Source organism: Salmo salar, chromosome ssa27, assembly GCF_905237065.1.
Source record: "Salmo salar chromosome ssa27, Ssal_v3.1, whole genome shotgun sequence".
In the NCBI taxonomy this organism is placed as follows: domain Eukaryota; kingdom Metazoa; phylum Chordata; class Actinopteri; order Salmoniformes; family Salmonidae; genus Salmo; species Salmo salar.
In genome coordinates this window covers 31,386,174-31,407,889 of record NC_059468.1, presented here as the reverse complement: position 1 = coordinate 31,407,889, position 21,716 = coordinate 31,386,174, and the positions used below count along the sequence as shown (strand labels likewise).

The 21,716-nt window shown below is 41.9% G+C and overlaps 1 protein-coding gene across 2 annotated transcripts in view; it reads left to right on the top strand.

Moving 5' to 3' along the window:
- Window positions 1-21,716, top strand: part of LOC106588944 (syndetin) — a 162,624-nt gene that overhangs the window by 46,557 nt on the left and 94,351 nt on the right. For both annotated transcript variants that reach the window (XM_014178519.2, XM_014178518.2), the window contains exons 6-8: window positions 16,067-16,137; window positions 16,392-16,497; window positions 16,684-16,719. In XM_014178519.2, coding sequence (XP_014033994.1) covers window positions 16,067-16,137; window positions 16,392-16,497; window positions 16,684-16,719 — 213 coding nt within the window. The remainder of the gene's footprint in view (window positions 1-16,066; window positions 16,138-16,391; window positions 16,498-16,683; window positions 16,720-21,716) is intronic.

Here is a 21,716-nt window from a genome sequence, read left to right as displayed (position 1 = left end):
TTCAGTCTCCTGAGGGGGAATAGGTTTTGTCGTGCCCTCTTCATGACTGTCTTGGTGTGCTTGGACCATGTTAGTTTGTTGGTGATGTGGACGCCAAGGAACTTAAAGCTTTCAACCTGCTCCACTACAGCCCCGTCAATGAGAATGGGGGCATGCTCGGTCCTCTTTTTCCTGTAGTTCACATTCATGTCCTTTGTCTTGATCACGTTGAGGGAGAGGTTGTTGTCCCTGGCTCACACGGTCAGGTCTCTGACCTCCCTATAGGCTGTCTCGTCATTGTCGGTGATCAGGCCTACCACTGTTGTGTCATCAGCATACTTAATGATAGTGTTGGAGTCGTGCCTGGCCATGCAGTCATGAGTGAACAGGGAGTACAGGAGGTGACTGAACATGCACCCCTGAGGGGCCCCCGTGTTGAGGATCAGCGTAACGGATGTGTTGTTACCTACCCTTACCACCTGGGGGCGGCCCGTCAGGAAGTCTAGGATCCAGTTGCAGAGGGAGGTGTTTAGCTTAGTGATGATCTTTGAGGGCTCTATGGTGTTGAACGCTGAGCTGTAGTCAATGAATAGCATTCTCACATAGGTGTTCCTTTTTTCCAGGTGAAACATGTTGGTATTACAGACTCAGACACGGAGAGGTTAAAAATGTCAGTGAAGACCATTGCCAGTTGGTAAGCGCATGCTTGGAGTACACGTCCAGGTAATCCGTCTGGCCCAGCGGCCTTGTGAAAGTTGACCTGTTTAAAGGTTTTACTCATAGTCGCACACCTCATGTATATTTTAATAAGGTTTGTATCACAACTGAATTTGCCAACTTCTTAAAATTAATTAGAGTGTAACTGGCATATATATATATATAAGCAGTGCATGAGTTTCAAGTTTGGGGACGATAATTTTCACCATAAAAATGTACCTTATAATAAAAGCATTACGTGCATAATTGCATTTGCGGTCACTTTTGATTATGGAGTTTTCCGCTAGTGGAACATTTGCATGTATTACCTACCATGTGCACATTGCTGCGCTTATAATGTGAATAAATAGCCTAATAGTTTATCAACATTTTAAACTAAATGTTCTGATCTGTTGTGTCAGCCACATTGCATAAAAAAGCTAGTGGTTGTATTAATTTGGGATCTATCACATCCCACAACTGTCCCAGACTATGTTTGGAATATTTATTTCTCACACAGAATATAATAGGTTGACTTTTGTACTATGGGGGATAGTAGATTGACATAGGCTAGTGCTTTTGCTGTTCGTTAGGCCTACTCAACTTGTTGGCTGACCAAAAGTGAATGTGGACAGTTCATCCAATATCTTCAATATGCACCTCGGAATTGGATAAGGATGCGTGCAGTTGCGTCCCCGATGTGTCTGTCTTCACTTGTAGCCTGTGAGAAAGACCCGATCACGTGACAGAGAGCCGTGTGATTGAGAGACGCTTCGGATTGCGCAGGGAGAAGGGCACAAAGCAGCACTCCGAGCCTTAAAAGGCATGGATTTTTTTAGGGTGCATTTCAGCCACGAATGGGATGCCACTGTGAAATTCGAGGCATTATCAAGTGCTTGTCAAATTGTGAATGAGCGACTACTGGAGTGTGTACAACCAACCTTTCAAGCAACTTTTTTTCAAATCATCATTACATTTACATTTTAGTAATTTAGCAGACGCTCTGATCCAGAGCGACTTACAGTAGTGAATAATAATATTTCATACATTTCATTTCATGCATTTTTTTTTGTACTGGCCCCCCGTGGGAATCGAACCCACAACCCTGGCGTTGCAAACACCATGCATTAGAGTTGCATCATGCAGCCTTACAATGTATTAAAAATACATGGATTTATTAGACTTTTTAAAATGGCTTGTAGGCAATGTGTGGAACCCAGGAGATGATAAATGTGTTATTGTTAATTAACGGTCAAGACAGTTATTTGCTTGTCAATCACCGGCTGACGATATTTCGTGACCAGAACAGCCCAAATTGGTACTTAATGCAGGTAAAACCAAGAATGTTATTCTCCATGTCACATAAAAATGTATCTGATGATTTATGCATATAGACATTGGTTGCTGCCCTCTTTGATTGTAACCCTGCTTATAAATATCTGGGCATCTGGATTGAGCTATCTTTCAAAAAGCATATTGATGAGTTAAGAAATTAAGAATTGAAATTGGCTTCTTCTATAGGAATAGTTTATGCCTTTCATTAAACAGCAGAAAACAAATCATTCAGTCGACATTCATACAGGTTTTAGACTATGGGGATATTGTCTATATCAGTGGTTCCCAAACTTTTTATAGTCCTGTACCCCTTCAAACATTCAAACTCCAGCTGCGTACCCTCAAATGTCAGCGCACTCTCAAATGTTGTTTTGCCATCGTAAGCCTGCCACACACACACACTAAACAATACATTTATTAAACATAAGAATGAGTGTGAGTTTTTGTCACAACCCGGCTCGTGGGAAGTGACAAAAAGCTCTTCTAGGACCAGGGCACAAATAATAATATTATAATCATCAATAATTTTGCTCTTTATTTAGCCATCTTACAAATAAGGTTTTATATATTCATCAAAAATTGTGAATAACTCACCACAGGTTAATGAGAAGGGTGTGCTTGAAAGGATGCACATAACTCTGCAATGTTGGGTTGTATTGGAGAGAGTCTCAGTCTTAAATCATTTTCGACACACAGTCTGTGCCTGTATTTAGTTTTCATGCAGCCGAGAATCCACTCTCTCACATAGGTACGTGGTTGCAAAGGGCATCAGTGTCTTAACAGAGCGATTTGCCAATGCAAGAAACTCAGAGCGCAGCCCTATCCAGAAATCTGGTTGTGGCTTCTGATTAAATTAAATTTTCACAGTGCCGCTTGTTGCAATTTCAATGAGGCTCTCTTGTTCAGATATCGGTAAGTGGACTGGAGGCAGGGCATGAAAGGGATAACAAATCCAGTTGTTTTTGTCATCTGTTTCAGGATAGTACCTACGTAATTGCGCCCCCAGCTCACTCGGGTGCTTCACTATATCACATTTGACATTGTCTGTAAGCTTGAGTTCATTTGTACACACAAAATCATACAATGATGGAAAGACCTGTGTGTTGTCCTTGTTAATGCAGACAGAAAAGAGCTCCAACTTCTTAATCATGGCCTCAATTTTTTCCCGCACATTGAATATTGTTGCGGCGAGTCCCTGTAATTCTGTATTCAGATCATTCATGCGAGAAAAAACATCTCCCAGATAGGCCAGTTGTGTGAGAAACTTTAACAAAGTTAACCATTTTCATTGTAGTGTCCAAAACATATTTCAAGCTGTCAGGCATTCCCTTGGCAGCAAGAGCCTCTCGGTGGATGCTGCAGTGTACCCAAGTGGCGTCGTGAGCAACTGCTAGCATGCGTGTTACCACTCCACTATGTCTCCCTGTCATGGCTTTTGCTCCATCAGTACAGATATCAACACATCTTGACCACCAAAGTCCATTTGATGTCACAAAGCTGTCCAATACTTTAAAAATATCCTCTCATGTTGTCCTGGTTTGCAGAAGACGATGTTTTCCTTAATTCACCCCCTATAAATGTAACAGACATATACCAGGAGCTGTGCCAGACCTGCCACACCTGACTCATCCAACTGTAACTGATATAATTCACTGGCTTGTATGCGAAGCAGTAATTGTTTCAAAACATCTCCTGCCATGTCGCTGATGTGTCGTGAAACAGTGTTGTTTGATGAAGGCATTGTCTGTATAGTTTTTTGGGCCTTTCCCCCCAACATTGTCCCAGCCATATCTGCGGCTGCAGGAAGAATTAAGTCCTCCACAATAGCATGGGGCTTGCCTGTCCTAGCCACTCGGTAGCTCACCGTGTTAGACACTTCTAGCCCCTTCTTATTAATGGTCTCTGTTGCTTTTATACATGTCTTACTACTCAAAAGTCGTCTTTATTCTCGCTCAAAAACTCCCTTGCCTCATTTTTCAAATTGTCATGCTTCGTTTCTAAATGTCTGCGCAATAGTGAATGTTTCCCGGAGCAGAGTAACAGTTAATGTGATTGGATGTTAATTATTTGACTAGGCTACCTGTATTTGACATTGTGTTGTTATTTCGCTGAACACTAGATGGTTTCATTTTATTTTTGGAAGTGAAATGAGGCTACTCAGGCAGGAAAAAACCCTCACCCAAATGTATAGCCCCGTTGGAAAATATAAATGGACTGTTTGAAAATGTGAGAGAAAAAAACTGTAAACCAAATGTTTTTTTTATTTTTTAAAATGTCAATCCCCTTTCATTTGGCATTCCCCTTGACGGCATTGCGTGTACCCCAGTTTGGGAATACCTGGTCTATATGAATGCAGCTGCCGCTATATTGTAGCCGTTGGACGCAGTTTGTCATCCTAGAGCACTACGCTTTATTAATGAAGATAGGTTCAGTACACATCACTGCATAGGTTCAGTACACATCACTGCATAGGTTCAGTACACATCACTGCATAGGTTCAGTACACATCACTGCATAGGTTCAGTACACATCACTGCATAGGTTCAGTACACATCACTGCATAGGTTCAGTACACATCACTGCATAGGTTCAGTACACATCACTGCATAGGTTCAGTACACATCACTGCATAGGTTCAGTACACATCACTGCATAGGTTCAGTACACGTCACTGCATAGGTTCAGTACACATCACTGCATAGGTTCAGTACACATCACTGCATAGGTTCAGTACACATCACTGCATAGGTTCAGTACACATCACTGCATAGGTTCAGTACACATCACTGCATAGGTTCAGTACACATTACTGCATAGGTTCAGTACACATTACTGCATAGGTTCAGTACACGTCACTGCATAGGTTCAGTACACATTACTGCATAGGTTCAGTACACATCACTGCATAGGTTCAGTACACATCACTGCATAGGTTCAGTACACATCACTGCATAGGTTCAGTACACATCACTGCATAGGTTCAGTACACGTTACTGCATAGGTTCAGTACACGTCACTGCATAGGTTCAGTACACGTCACTGCATAGGTTCAGTACACGTCACTGCATAGGTTCAGTACACGTCACTGCATAGGTTCAGTACACGTCACTGCATAGGTTCAGTACACGTCACTGCATAGGTTCAGTACACATCACTGCATAGGTTCAGTACACATCACTGCATAGGTTCAGTACACATCACTGCATAGGTTCAGTACACATTACTGCATAGGTTCAGTACACATCACTGCATAGGTTCAGTACACATCACTGCATAGGTTCAGTACACATCATTGCATAGGTTCAGTACACATTACTGCATAGGTTCAGTACACATCATTGCATAGGTTCAGTACACATCACTGCATAGGTTCAGTACACATCACTGCATAGGTTCAGTACACATCATTGCATAGGTTCAGTACACATCACTGCATAGGTTCAGTACACATCATTGCATAGGTTCAGTACACATTACTGCATTCTGTATCAGAAAGTAGTCTGGCCCTCTTGAAGTCTCGTAGATCGATGGATTGCACTCTTTTTGTTTGTAAAGCCCCTCTGCATAAACTTCCGCCGTACCTGACTTCATTGTTAACTTATAGACGTATGAGATACCAGACCGGTCTCAGAGATGGCTTACTCTGGAGATCCCTTTGTTCTCCACTGAGTTGAGTAAATGTACCTCTTACTTGTGGAAGGCTGTCTAAAGTTGGATGAATTGGTGCCTCTAGGGCAATTCACAAGGCTGACTGAGGACCTTTTTTACTGACGAATGTGTTTTTCTATGATTTGTGTTTTGGTTTTCGTGTGTTGATGTGAATGTTTATATGTAGGCCTATATTGATGTGTATATTGATGTGTATACAGGGCTCATCTGTGAAAGAGACCTTGGTCTCAGCATGAATAAGCACAAAATATTTGGCTCTAAATTATGCATCATTACTATACTCAGTGTATATTATTGATAGGCATCATATATTGAGCTTGAGCTAGTATCCCATCATGAACTATGGATTTTCATCTTATCATTTAACATTGTATCAATACTAGTGTTTGACTAACACATACATCTACAGTATGCATTATATACACTGAGTATACAAAACATTAAGAACACCTGCTCTTTCCATGACATACTGTACGCTATTCAGGTGAAAGATCCCTTATTGATATCACATGTTAAATCCACTTCAATCAGTGTAGATGAAAGGGAGGATACAGGTTAAAGAAGGATTTTTGAGCCTTGGCATGGATTGTGTATGTTTGCCATTCAGAGGGTGTATGGGCAAGACTAAATATTTTTGAATGGGGTATGGTAGTAGGTGCCAGGTGCAACGGTTTGTGTCAAGAACTGCAATGATGCTGGGTTTTTCAAGCTCAACGGTTTCCTGTGTGTATCAAGAATGGTCCACCACCCAAAGGACATCCAGTCAACTTGACACAACTGTGGGAAGCATTGGAGTCGGTTTGGGCCAGTATCCCTGTGGAACGCTTTCGACGCCTTGTAGAGTCCATGCCCCGATGAATTCAGGCTTTTCTGCAACTCAATATTAGGAAGGTGTTCCTAATGTTTGGTATACTCTCATTATAATTTGTATGGCTATATACACTGAGTGTACAAAACATTAGGAACACCTTCCTAGTATTGAGTTGCAGCCCCTAGTTACAGTTTAACTTAAATTGGCTTAAATCTATGTCAAGACTAAGTAAGTACTGAATCAACAGTGTGATGTCGGAGGGGAGAAAAGGGATCCTGTGGAAGTGTCAGTTTAAGTCTCAGGCGAAGGTGAGATTGATTGCCATGTCATTTCTCCCTCCTACAGCTTGATGGATAGTAAAAACTGCCCTTCCAAGCAAAAAGGCAGTAACTGCTCATAGCGTGGAACTGAGGAAAATTGGCTTCAAATGTTATATAATTGTCTAGCCAAATTAATTATACGGAGAACATTGGCGATTAAATGATCTGTTGTCTTACTATGAGTAATTTTTTAAAATTTATGTTAAACCTGACTTCTGACACGACCTTTGACCCTTCAATGGCAGTTACTGCCTTCTTCCTTGGCATGATATATTATAAATTGCAGGGTGATAGCAAAGCAAAGAGCAATATCTGCCATTTTCATTTGTTAGTTTACTATAATTGTCATTTATGCTATTAATAAAAGAGCAGTGTAATAATTGACAGTGAAACAGAGTTGAAACTGCATCCTTTGTGTGTCTTCCTCTAAGATACCAGTTGAATTTACATGGAGATGAAGGTTCTGCATCAGTCACATTACATGCTGTGTTTTACGTGTAGCCCATGTCTTGTTATAAGAATAAATGTGAAAAGCAGCACTGTAATTTGTTTGAATTACATTAAATGATTTCCTATTGGAACATGATAGAAGTATGACGTAGGGTCATACTAATTATACAAAATTACCATGAAATTATTTTTTATATAACATTTTTATTAAATGACACTTAGACAATTTTGAATAAATAACAACTTTAAGTATTTTAGACATTTACATTTTCGTATTCATAAGAGGACATAAATGACATTTAGCTACAATTGATAAAATGCTGAATAATTACATTTCATTTTTAAGTAACATTTTTCATTTTATTTTTAAGAAAAACTTCAGTGCTCTTCCATATCACTCCTCACATTCACACTGAATTAAAAATAGCCAATAAACAGGGACTTGCATCCTAATGATTCTATTCTGTCATAGATGATAATTAATACTGACATTTTGTGGTGTGCAAACATATGATCATAATCCTTTTTAGTTATATAATATAGGATATAATCAATGTTGATTTTATCTTGTGCAAACATTGTCATGATAATTTTCACTGTCATAAGGCAGTTCATGTATTCATTTCATACCTGCTCCCAAGAAGGCTCTTAAATTTGCATCTTTATTTTCAAATCTAATATTAAGATAATAAAAATAGCACTCTTAATAGCCCTAATGCTTATTTAGATTGCATGGACGGACATTGACTGGAAGAAAACCTAGTATTGATGTGGTTGTACAGTCCTAATGCACCCTCACATGGCAATTTTGATTCGCACAGATACTATAATCATCTAGGCAACAGGAATTGGTGAAAGTCATTTAGGAAAAAACAATTTTTTCCCACATTCATGTAATGATAAATCATTATAAGGCTAATAGATTGGAGTTAGTATCAATTGCTGATCATCTCTTATGGGAGCAGGCAGCATTGTTAGTCTATGCTCATTAGCTAGCGTAGCTTGTTCTTACCAGTGTCTGGGTTTCGGTATTTCAGAGCAACTTCAACCATAATTTCCCCCGGGAATTCTGTGCCATGATGTTGTGTCCCTAGATTAGCAATGTGTCTGTAGCGGTCAGTCAGTGTCATTCACGTTCGATTGTATCACTATCAGAATATGATATGATACCAAGGTAAAAGGCAGTAACTGCAGCCAAGGGCAGGTTGAAACCAAGCTAAAAGGCAGTAAGTTCAGTTACTGCCATATACCTTGGTTTCACAGTAACGTTTTGTAGTTACTGTTAATTATGATCCCCATTTTCTCCAAAACACAATAGAGGCAGGATATTTGTCCAAATGATTAAGCATGTAGGAAAAATGACTAACTCATTTTCAACCAAATTAGTAGTTACTGCCTTTTTGATTGGTATGGGGGCTGCCCTGCTGGGATGCTTATCGGCCAACTTAAAACAGAAGCCCTATAATTGAGTGGCCAAACTAGCCAATGTCTGAGAGACAGACTGTCAGGGAAAAAGAGATTGGTTCCAGAGTCAGAGCCTGCTTCCTAATGAATTGCCCTCCAATACGTTGTCAGGTAATACTATGCTGCCAAGGGAATGAAATGGACTTGGACGGTTATTTGATCATTTTTCTGTGCGAGCACTTACCCACTATTAAAATTCCCATTAGTGCTTTATGTCCGCTGTTGGTGCCATTTGGAGCAGGTGCATTGAGTGGCTAGCTACTTGGAACTATCAATTAAACGTGATCTCTTGCCCTTCTCCTTGGTTGGGAGATTGGAGAATGGAGTGTGTGTATGTGGAGGGGGGGCTGCACGGGTCAGCTGCTTGTTCACCCGCCTGCAATTGCTAATAATCCATCCGCAACTGCCCAACTATATGTGATAAAGTGAAAATCTGTGGCCCGCACCCGACCCTAATCTACAAATATATTAAATACACTACAGGCCACGGTCAGAGATGGCAGATAGATTTTTGGACAGGGGTTGCAGGATTTTTTGGGGGCCTAATTTAGAGATGTTTCTGCTTATAATTTCTGACATTTTAGTAGACTATTTGTTAGTCAAGTTGTCTATAATTACATATAAACTCAGCAAAAAAAGGAAACGTCCCCTTTTCAGGACCCTGTCTTTCAAAGATAATTCGTAAAAATCCAAATAACTTCACAGATCTTCATTGTAAAGGGTTTAAACACTGTTTCCCATGCTTGTTCAATGAACCATCAACAAATAATGAACATGCGCCTGTGGAACGGTCGTTAAGACACTAACAGTTTACAGACGGTAGGCAATTAAGGTCACAGTTATGAAAACTTAGGACACTAAAGAGGCCTTTCTACTGACTCTGAAAAACACCAAAAGAAAGATGCCCAGGGTCCCTGCTTATCTGCGTGAACGTGCCGTAGGCATGCTGCAAGGAGGCAAGAGGACTGCAGATGTGGCCAGGGCAATAAATTGCAATGTCCGTACTGTGAGACGCCTAAGACAGCGCTACTGGGAAACAGGACAGACAGCTGATCGTCCTCGCAGTTGCAGACCACGTGTAACAACACCTGTACTGGATTGGTACATTCGAACATCACACCTGCGGGACAGGTACAGGATGGCAACAACAACTGCCCGAGTTACACCAGGAACGCACAATCCCTCCATCAGTGCTCAGACTGTCCGCAATAAGCTGAGAGGCTGGACGGAGGGCTCGTAGGCCTGTCGTAAGGCAGGTCCTCACCAGACATCATCGGCAACAACGTTGCCTATGGGCACAAACCCACCGTCGCTGGACCAGACAGGACTGGCAAAAAGTGCTCTTCACTGCTGAGTTGATGTAGCTTCTTTTCTGTCGTTGCTTGTTGCCCTAGAAGACTAAATAAAGCCTTGCTCACCAGAATAATGAATTGAATGCTCGGGAGGAAAGGTGTTTAGGGGCCTGGGAAATCTCTAAAAAAGGGAATGACTTTCTATGCAAAATGTCCAAATGACATCAGTATGAACGGTTGTGAAGAAATAGAAAGCTGTGAAAAAGACCCAACCTGTTTCTGGTAATATTTCTGTTCAGCTTAGATGCATATTTTGTGTGGTTGAAATACTATCAGCTTTTATGAGGCTGATAAAGATAGCACCTTTACAGACGGTTCCTAACTGCGCCATCTCATTCTCTCAAGATGCTCAAAGAAAGAAATCATCTTTCTCCACTCTTGTTCCCGAGGCAAAATGTACATTTGGTGTATCATTTCACTGAAAGAAATGCAGGAGTTAATATTAAGGTTATATGGGAGGTTATATACCTTCAGTCAGTGTCCAGATTTCAGTTTCCACTTAACCCATCTGAACAGTAGGCTCTCTTGACATTCCATAGGCCTATTTGAAGTCCCCATCTTGTGACTGTAACATTTGTACAGTGGCAACATTCACTGCATCATCCTCTTTTACCCATTCGCTAAATCGTTCCTAAACATGATTTTTCTGGCCCTCCATTTTCTTTATTTTCAACTCTCCATTTCACAGCTTTTCTCTTTTCTCTCATTGTCCTTTTTCTTCTTCTTCCTCCTCACTCTGCCTCTACCTCCTCCTCCCTCTGCCTCGTCCTTCCTCCTCCTGCCTCTTCCTCCCTCTGCCTCTTCCTCCTCCTCCCTCTGCATTACCAAAAGGATGCTCCTAAGGTGGGAGACAGATGGTGATTGGCGTGTAGGCTAATTGGCAGGCGTACAGTTAGGCCCTAAAGCTTAGGCTTACGCACTAATGCCGGTTAGCATAAAATAATGAAAGAAAAACCTAAATTTTACCTATAGATATAAATTGCACAAGAATGCTACATTTATGGATTTTTCAAGTTATTGTTTTCTCTTTATTAAACCCACCTGCCACTCATCCACACAATATTTAATGACCCTAAACCCTCCCGCCCTGCAGATATAACCGCGGGGACTTCGGTTATGAGTCAACCTGCACTTCACTAACAGCTGCTATTTGCTCAGTCAGGAAGCATAGGTGTGTGCGTGCAAGGTTCTCTCCAGGATTTTGTAACAAGGTGGTGCTGACGAGTTAGTGGAGGGGTGGCCCGGAGGGCGGCTCTGCCCCCACAATGAGTTAGAGATTTGTGCATATTTTTATGCCTTTAGCTGCCACTTCCTGCAATCTAAAACCTTAAATGACAACAAATTAAGTGATTAAGTGCGAATTTAATAAAAAAGATATATATTTTTACATTATTTTTTCTAGAATTATCATAGCAATTTCATTTTTCAATGGTCACCAGAACAGGGACCATAGGTATGAGGGCCATCGAAGAGCAACTAAAGTAAATCACTGTATGTTCACTGTGTGTGTGTGTGTGTGTGTGTGTGTGTGTGTGTGTGTGTGTGTGTGTGTGTGTGTGTGTGTGTGTGTGTGTGTGTGTGTGTGTGTGTAAAAAATGGTGCAGCCAAGTCCATAATGTGGCACAGTGCCCGTCTTTTTTTGGGGAGAACACTGTGTGTATGATATGCTAAAGTTTCTGGTGTTTCACTGTATTTAGCCTGTGTCCCACATACACTGCTTCTTTCACAGGCTCAAATGATACCACTGAAAACTTCCTAGCATGACAATAATGTTTTTTTTAATATCCTGATTCTGATGATTCACTGGATTTAAGGCCTTAACCTTGGCTGCCATTGTGGTGCAGGTGAGACCCAAGAGCTGTAGTTAGCTTCAGGTTTTACAATCAGATTTAGGGCCACTGGTCCGGGTATTAGAGAGAACTTGGCTTGCTGGTCGGTCTCACTAATGCTGTGAGTCTGTGTAGGGCATGTGTCTTTTTTCCAGTTCTAAATTCAGAACCTTATTTTCCCCTCTGCTGGACTCAGTGACTCCGCAGGGGCGCCACGAGACCACTCCGCCATTCAGACAAGGGCACGTCCAAGGTGCATTACTAATGCATGTTGTTTAAGTTGCTCGGAAGATACAAGCTACATTCATACTGTTCAACTACAGGCAAGGTTGCGACTCTATTGCTCATCATATATGGCCTACAGTACTGTATATATAGTAGTAAGGGTTATTTAATCTTGTACACATTTGCAGCTAAAAGCTGAATTGCAGTATACAGACAAAATGGGTGGAAAATGAAGTCTTTAGTCGGGCTCAGAGACTGATTCTGCTGGCAACACGGATCTGGATGATGTTTGATGGCGTCATTCAGTTGTTTCAGAGGTTAGTTTGGGTACAGCCTGAGTCGTGTCCACTTGCATGTCGTAATAGGCCTTACTTTAGCAGTATTGTCCATGCCCTTAAACAAGGAGTTGTTTGATGTCAACTAGGGTTGGACGATATTACGATAGCACTGTCAATTGGCGATGATTGACAGCCATCGTTGATAGTGACGGCATCGTGATGTGACAGATGATGGTTTAGCCTACTTGAACTTCACTGGCGCCCCGCAGTAAAGAACGGAGTCTCGCAGTACACAGCAGGGCAGTACACAGCAGGGCAGCACACAGCAGGGCAGCAGGGCAGCAGGACAGCAGGGCAGCAGGACAGCAGGACAGTGCACAGCAGGGCAGCACGCAGCAGAGCAGCACAGAAGTGACTTTCCGAGGAAATGTATGTGCCTATTCCTATTTGATATAGCCTATTTCAACAAATATGTGATACTGAATGCAGTAGAGGAATATAGGCCAGACAGAGTGGAGATTGTCACGGATGTCTTATGAATGAGACCAAGGCGCAGCGTGCGTATCGTTCCACATCTTTATTTATATGTGAAACTATGCAATACATACAATAAACTATAAAAAAAAAAAAAATGTGACGAAGAGGTACAACATGCACTAACTCAAAATAATCTCCCACAAACACTAGTGGGAAAAACAACAACTAAAATATGATCCCCAATTAGAGACAACGATGACCAGCTGCCTCTAATTGGGAATCATATGAAAAACCCAACCTAGAAAAAAGAACCTAGAACACAACATAGAAAATGTAAACTAGACAAAAAACCCAACATAGAAAAAAGAACATAGAACACAACATAGAAAATGTAAACTAGACAAAAACCCAACATAGAAAAAATAAACTAGAACCAAACATAGAAATAAATAAACTAGACAAACATATTTCTATGTTGCGATTGTTTGGGGTTGATCTCTAATTGGAGTCAGCTGATCCTCATTGCCTCTGATTAGAGATCATATTTAAGTATGGGTTTTTCTCATTGTTTGTTGGTTATTATCTTTTGAGTGGTGTGTTGTCCTCTGTGCGTCACGGTTTGTTGTTTTTGTATATTCAAGTATTTAAGTGCATTGCATTCAGTTTCACGTTTAATAAATATGTGGAACTACGAACACGCTGCATTTTGGTCAAAACCTTCAAACAGACGTGACAGAATAACCCACCATAAAAGGACCAAGCAGCGTGGAATGGAGCAGCAGGAGAAATGGACATGGGAGGACATACTGGAGGGAAAAGGAACCTGGACGTGGGAGGAAATCCAGGCCGGAATGGATCGCCTCCCATGGGAACAGGTGGAAGCAGCGAGGGAAGTACAGCGACGAGATCAACAGGCAAGGCAACGAAGGAAGCACGAGAGGCATTCCCCAAAATGTTTTGGGGGAGGGGGGGCACATGGGAAGTTTGGCAGAGTCAGGGTGGAGACCTGAGCCAACTCCCCGTGCTTACTGTGGGGAGCAAGTGACGGGGCAGGCACCGTGTTGTGCGGTGATGCGCACTGTGTCGTCAGGGCGCATTCACAGGCCGGTGCCATCTGTGCCCTCACCCTGCAGTTGTCGAGCTGAGTTGAGCATCCAGCCAGGGCGGGTTGTGCAAGCCATAAGCTCCAGACCTCCAGTGCGCATCCGCGGCCCAGTTCGTCCTGTGCCTGCTCCTCGCACTCTCCCTCCAGTGCGTCTCCCCAGTCCGGTGAGACCGATTCCTGCTCCTCGCACTCTCCCTCCAGTGCGTCTCCATAGCCCAGTATGTCCTGTGCCTGCTCCCCGCACTCGCCCTGAGGTGCGTGTTACTAGTCTGGCGCCTTCTATGCCAGCTCCACGCATCAGGCCTCCAGGGCGCCTGCCCAGTTATCGACCTGAGGTGCGAGTCCAGCCAGCTCACGCATCAGGCCTCCAGGGCGCCTGCTCAGTCCGGGGTGTCCTGTTCCTGCTCCCCGCACTCGACCTGAGGTGCGTGTTACCAGTCTGGCGCCACCTATGCCAGTCCCACGCATCGGACCTCCAGTGCGCATCCCTAGTCCAGAGCCTTCAGCGGCGGTCTGCAGCCCAGAGCCTTCAGCGGCGGTCTGCAGCCCAGAGTCTTCAGCGGGGATTGGCGGTTCGACACCTCCGGCGATGATCCATGGTCTTTTTCCTCCGGACATACAGAAGTGGGGGGATCAGTGGGCGGTGGGGATACTACACCCGGAACCAGAGCCGCCGCCATAGACATTAGTCACCCACCCTACCCTCCCTTTGTGTTTTGTGGTTGTTTTTTTTGTTTACATTCGGAGTCTGCACCTTTGGGGGGGGTTACTGTCACGTCCTGACCCTAGTAAGATGTCATTTTCTAGAGTAGGGCAGGGGGTGTTTTGGGTTGTTCTATGTTTTCTATTTCTATGTTTAAGTTCTAGTTTTCTATTTCTATGTTGGGATTGTTTGGGGTTGATCTCTAATTGGAGGCAGCTGATCCTCATTGCCTCTGATTAGAGATCATATTTAAGTAGGGTTTTTTCTCGTTGTTTGCGGGTTATTATCTTTTGAGTAGTGTGTTGTCCTCTCTGCGTCATGGTTTGTTGTTTTTGTATATTCAAGTATTTATGTGTATTGCATTCAGTTTCACGTTTAATAAATATGTGGAACTACGAACACGCTGCATTTTGGTCAAAACCTTCAAACAGATGTGACAATCATGATTCGTCCAGTTGCATTCGATTTCGCGCTATAGCCCAACTGTCATTTTAGCTGAGTTTGTTTGGGTAGGCTAATAGATGGCGATAGCATCGTATATAACAATGTTTTATGGTTACATGATCATGATAGGATAAAGGTTGACATTGCACAATCCTAATGTCAACTGATCAAGCCGGTCAGGAGGCCATTCTCCATCTAGTTTGAATGGGTTTGTTTGTTTAGACATCTGTTCTGACATAAGAGCCCGCTCTCTGTTTATCTCTTCATCTACCGATCTGAATCAATTTTCCACCTCGTATTCCCTCACCAAATAGTTGTTTTTAACGTGACAGTGTTATGTCTTTCTCTGAACGCTACCTCTTTATTGGGGTCGGTCGACGACTCCACTTCCTCCCTGAGATAAGGTCAGTTGGCGTGTGCTCCCACCTCAAGGCGATGACAGCTGGCTTTTCAAAAAAGATCCGTGAATCCTCCGGTAGCTGAGGGCATGTTCATTCTTTGAGAGGTCGTTGTTGGTTCAGCCTTTTCCAAGTAAAACCAAAGCACTAATTTCCTCATTCCCTTACATAATCCTTCCATTTGTTTCTTTCATTCAGTTGGGTACTCTAGAGGAACAGAAGAACATTTCATACTTTGTGTGGGGGAATCATTCTCTCCCTGTTTCACCCCATTAGGGTGAAAGATGGGGCTCACAGGAAACTGGAGTGGATGAGAGACAATTCAACTGTGTGGGCTGACATTAAAAGTTACAGTAACCCTTTATTATACAAAGTCCTATTCCAGCTAGCATTCAACTCAATAGGTATCTTCTGTACTGTACCGTAACATTTTACCATGTGAAGAGTGGACTGTTAAATAAAGTGTAACTTGTGTTATTGTGTGAATTGTGATTGGTCGCTGAGTGTGAATGGATCTCTTGTTTTCTGCAGGAGTTAGAGAGGGTGACGTCCTTACAAACCAACCTACAGCTGGCTGCAGTAATCTGCACCAACGCTAGGAGGTAAGCATTCTGATGTCACCCACCCTCCCTCTTAAAGCTGTTGTTCTTCCACAATGGATTATTGAGTTGAAAATTCCTGTTAGCATGTATTAAATGACAGTCAGTTTCATTCCCACTGTTTGCATGTACAGTATGAAATCAGTGCACGCTAACTTGACTTTGATATTGAGTCAGTCAGTGTTGTGATTCATGTTGAGATTACTCTTAACAGAACTGTGCCAGCATTGTAAATGTCTGTCACTTCCTGGTTCCAGGCAGCTGAGTGTTTCCAAGGAGGACTTCACTGAGGCCAGCCTGGGGCTCCTAGCCAATCAGAGGAGGAGACGGCTGCTGAAGTCACTGAGGACCATCAAAACCCTGGTAACTATCCAAGTCACCATGTTGCTTTAAATCCTCATACAGACACATAGATATCAACAGGATATTGACATGCAACATACAATTTAGTTGTGGAGTGTTGCACATATTTTGTAATTGAGTTTCAATGTTTGTTTTGGGTCTTGATAGTGATGGTCATGCTTAACTGTTCTCCTTGTTGTTTTACAGCAAAGGACTGATGTTAGACTCAGTGAGATGCTGGAGGTAAGAGTCATACCACTAGAATGCATGTACAAGGGTTCTCTAAAGGTCAAACAACAGGAGGCTGAGTTCAGATGGAGCTCCTGGAGGAAATTCAGATCGTCATGAATCCCTGGATCCCATTTGTCATGGCCGACCATCCTGGACTCATGCCTGCTCCTGTCATAGGGAGATTTGAGTAGATACTGTAGATTGTAAGGTCAGACATCGATTTTCAAAGGATTCATATTCAGTTATAGCCCATGTTTAAAGTAATGGGTTTAGATCAGTTTATATTCAACCTGGGGCCGTACTGCAGGGGGTCTGCAAAAAATACAAAATAAAATATATATTTTTTATAAATATATAAATATATATATATATACATCTTTATATTTTGTGTGTGTATATACAGTTGAAGTCGGAAGTTTACATACACTTAGGTTGGAGTCATTAAAAGTCGTTTTTTAACCACTCCACAAACTTCTTGTTAACAAACTATAGTTTTGGAGGGTCGGTTAGGACATCTACTTTGTGCATGACACAAGTAACGTTTCCAACAATTGTTTACAGACAGATTATTTCACTTATAATTTACTGTATCACAATTCCAGTGGGTCAGAAGTTTACATACACTAAGTTGACTGTCCCTTTAAACAGCTTGGAAAATTCCCGAAAATTATGTCATGGCTTTAGAAGCTTCTGATAGGCTAATTGACAGCATTTGAGTCAATTGGAGGTGTACCTGTGGATGTATTTCAAGGCCTACCTTCAAACGCAGTGCCTCTTTGCTTGACATCATGGGGAAATCAGCCAAGACCTCATAAAAAAATTGTAGACCTCCACAAGTCTGGTTCAACTGCACATGGGGACAAAGATCGTACTTTTTGGAGAAATGTCCTCTGGTCTGATGAAACAAAAATCGAACTGTTTGGCCATAATGACCTTCGTTATGTTTGGAGGAAAAAGGGGGAGGCTTACAAGCCGAACACCATCCCAACTGTGAAGCACAGGGGTGGCAACATCATGTTGTGGGGGTGCTTTTCTGCAGGAGGGACTGGTGCACTTCACAAAATAGATGGCATCATGAGGCAGGAAAATTATGTGGATATATTGAAGCAACATCTCAAGACATCAGTCAGGAAGTTAAAGCTTGGTCGCAAATCGGTCTTCCAAATGGACAATGACCCCAAGCATACTTCCAAAGTTGTGGCAAAATGGCTTATTGTGGGAAGCTTGTGGAAGGCTACCCGAAACGTTTGACCCAAGTTAAACAATTCAAAGGCAATGCTTCCAAATACTAATTGAGTGCATGTAAACTTCTGACCCACTGGGAACTTGATGAAAGAAAAGCTGAAATAAATCATTCTCTCCTATTATTCTGACATTTCACATTCTTAAAATATAGTGGTGATCCTAACTGACCTGAGACGGGGAATTTCTACAAGGATTAAATGTCAGGAATTGTGAAAAACTGAGTTTAAATGTGTTTGGATAAGGTGTATGTAAATATCTGACTTCAACTGTGTGTGTGTATATATTTATTTTATATATTTATTTTATTTATATTTATTTTATATATATTACTATTTTCAATTTAACCTTTATTTAGCTAGGGAAGTCCACTTAAGAACAAATTCTTATTTACAATGATGGCCTACACCGTTCAAACCCGGATAACGCTGTGCCAATTGTGCACTGCCCTATGATACTCCCAATCATGGCCGGTTGTGTGTAACGCCCTGGCCATAGAGAGGGTTTTTTGTTCTCTATTGTTGGTTAAGCCAGGGTGTGACATGGGTGTGCGTTCTAGGTTTCTTTTTCTATGTTGGTGGTTTTCTTTGTTTCGGCCGTGTATGGCTCTCAATCAGGAACAGGTGTAGGTCGTTGTTGCTGATTGAGAGTCATACATAGGCAGCCTGTTTTTCCTTTGGGGTTTGTGGGTGAATGTTTTCTGTTTAGTGTTTACACCTGACAGTACTGTTTGGCTGTCGGTTTCTTGTTTTTTGTCTAACGTGTTCTTTCTTGAATAAATTCATTTAAGATGAACACATCCTCCGCTGCACCTTGGTCTCATTCTGACGACGGCCGTTACATTGTGATACAGCCTGGATTCGAATCAGGTTGTTTATAGTGATGCCTCTAGCACTGAAAATGCCAAGAGTGTGCAAAGCTGTCATCAAGGCAATGGGTGGCTACTTTGAAGAATCTGAAATATAAATTATATTTAGATTTTATTAACACTTTTTTGATTACTACATGGATCCATATGTGTTATTTCATAGCTTTGATGTCTTCACTATTATTCTCCAATTTAGAAAATAATAAAAACAAAGGAAAACCCTGGAATGAGTAGGTGTGTCCAAACTTTTCACTGCACATTATACCCTATGATGACAAAGCGAAAACAGGTTTTTAGAATTTTTTTTTGCAAATGTATTAAAAATAAAAAACATATTATTTACAACTTTGGAAGTATGCTTTGGGTCATTGTCCATTTAGAAGACCCATTTGCGACCAAGCTTTAACTTCCTGACTGATGTCTTGATGTTGCTTCAATATATCCACATACTTTTCCTCCCTCATGATGCCATCTATTTTGTGAAGTGCACCAGTCCCTCCTGCATCAGCAAAGCACCCCCACAACATGATGCTGCCACCCACGTGCTTCACAGTTGGGATGGTGTTCTTCGGCTTGCAAGCTTCCCCCTTTTTCCTCCAAACATAACGATGGTCATTATGGTCAAACAGTTCTATTTTTTGTTTCATCAGACCAGAGGACATTTCTCCAAAAAGTACGATCTTTGTCCCCATGTGTAGTTGCAAACCGTAGTCTGGCTTTTTTATGGCGGTTTTGGAGCAGTGGCTTCTTCCTTGCTGAGCTGCATTTCAGGTTATGTCAATATCGGACTCGTTTTACTGTGGATATCGATACTTTTGTACCTGTTTCCTCCAGCATCTTCACAAGGTCCTTTGCTGTTGTTCTGGGATTGATTTGCACTTTTCGCACCAAAGTACGTTCATCTCTAGGAAACAGAACGCGTCTCCTTCCTGAGCGTTATGACAGCTGCGTGGTCCTATGGTGTTTATACTTGCATACTATTGTTTGTACAGATGAACGTGGTACCTTCAGGTGTTTGGAAATTGCTCCCAAGGATGAATCAGACTTGTGGAGGTCTACAATTTTGGCTGATTTCTTTAGATTTTCCAATGATGTCAAGCAAAGAGGCACTGAGTTTGAAGGTAAGCCTTGAAATTTGTCCACAGGTAGACCTCCAATTGACTCAAATTGTGTCAATTAGCCTATCAGAAGCTTCTAAAGCCATTACATCATTTTCTGGAATTTTCCAAGCTGTTTAAAGGCACAGTCACCTTAGTGTATGTAAACTTCTGACCCACTGGAATTGTGATACATTTATCTGGTACTCCCTGTATATAGCTCCACATTGATCTGGTGCTGGTACTCCCTGTATATAGCTCCACATTGAGCTGTTACTTCCTGTGTATATCTCCTTTCTTTTGTATAATTTTTTTAATCTTATTTTTAAGCTCTGCATCGTTGGAAAAGGCTCGTAAGCAAGCAAGTCTACAGCAGTTGTATTCGTTGCATGTGACTAGGCTGTTGCGGTAACCGTATTACCGCAACACCGGCGGTTACGAGTCATGAAGTCAGTCAAATTCCACCTGACAGGTTTAGTCGCGGTAATTAGGCTTCTCTAAGCTCTGATCCTGCTGCTTGTCATTAGTAGCCTACCAAACTCCCTGGTACACAGCACTCGATTGTCCCTCTAATCAGTCTGACATAAATGTAATTAAAAATCTAATAAAACAGTTCATGAGAGCCATTGATCTCATGTTGCGGAACATTTCTATAGGCTATGCAATTGCGTGAGAAAACAGAGTGATGGCTTCTGCTAAAAAGAGGAGGATCCCATCAGCTTTCTATTGGCTAGACCTACTATATTTATTTCTCAACTTTCCTAATATTAAGCACATTGCTTATATTTACAACAGGCGTATAGTCTACCTGCCTGGCATGAAAAGGAACCACGGGGAAAGTGTCCTCCGTTCGCAATTTAAGTGCATAGAGGACATGTATTTTTCCCCACTGCCCCTGTTTTGATACAAGTGCATGATAATGGTCCTTTCTAAATCAAAACAAATTTCACACATATTATTTGGTATATGTAAAGATTAAATCAAGAATAGTCTGATGGGTGACAATATTAGCCTATCACTTGTGAATGATGCCCAGCATAAGAAACAATGCCTACACCTCATGTAACCTAGCCCATAGGCCTATATGTTTTGATAAGATTTGTATCACAACTAAAGTGGCCAAATAACTTCTTAAAATTAAACACATTAGAAGGGTTGTAGAGTCTAACTGGCAAATATAAGCAGCGCATGAGTATCAAGTTTGGGGACATTTTTTGTTTCGGAGTGGGTGGTAGGGACAAATCATTCACTAAACCTCAACTAAATCTTGTAATAAATAATTTGGAAATTTAGCAAGTTGAGGTGACTAAACTGCTTAGAGTAACCCTGGATTGTAAACTGTCAAGGTCAAAACATATTGATACAATAGTAATTAAGATGGGGAGAAGTCTTTCCATAATAAAGCGCTGCTCTACCTTAACAACACTATCAACAAGGCAGGTCCTACAGGCCCTGGTTTTGTCGCACCTGGACTACTGTTCAGTCATGTGATCAGGTGCCACAAAATTGCAATTGGCTCAGAACATGCCAGCACGGCTGGCCCTTGGATGTACACAGAGAGCTAATATGACTAATGTGCATGTCAATCTCTCCTGCCTCAAAGTGGAGGAGAGATTGACTTCATCACTAGTTGTATTTATGAGAGGTATTGACATGTTGAATGCACCGAGCTGTCTATTTGAACTACTGGGGCACAGCTCGGACACCCATGGATACCCCAGAAGACATGCCACAAGAGGTCTCTTCATGGTCTCCAAGTCAAGAACAGACTATGGGAGGCGCACAGTACTACATAGACCCAT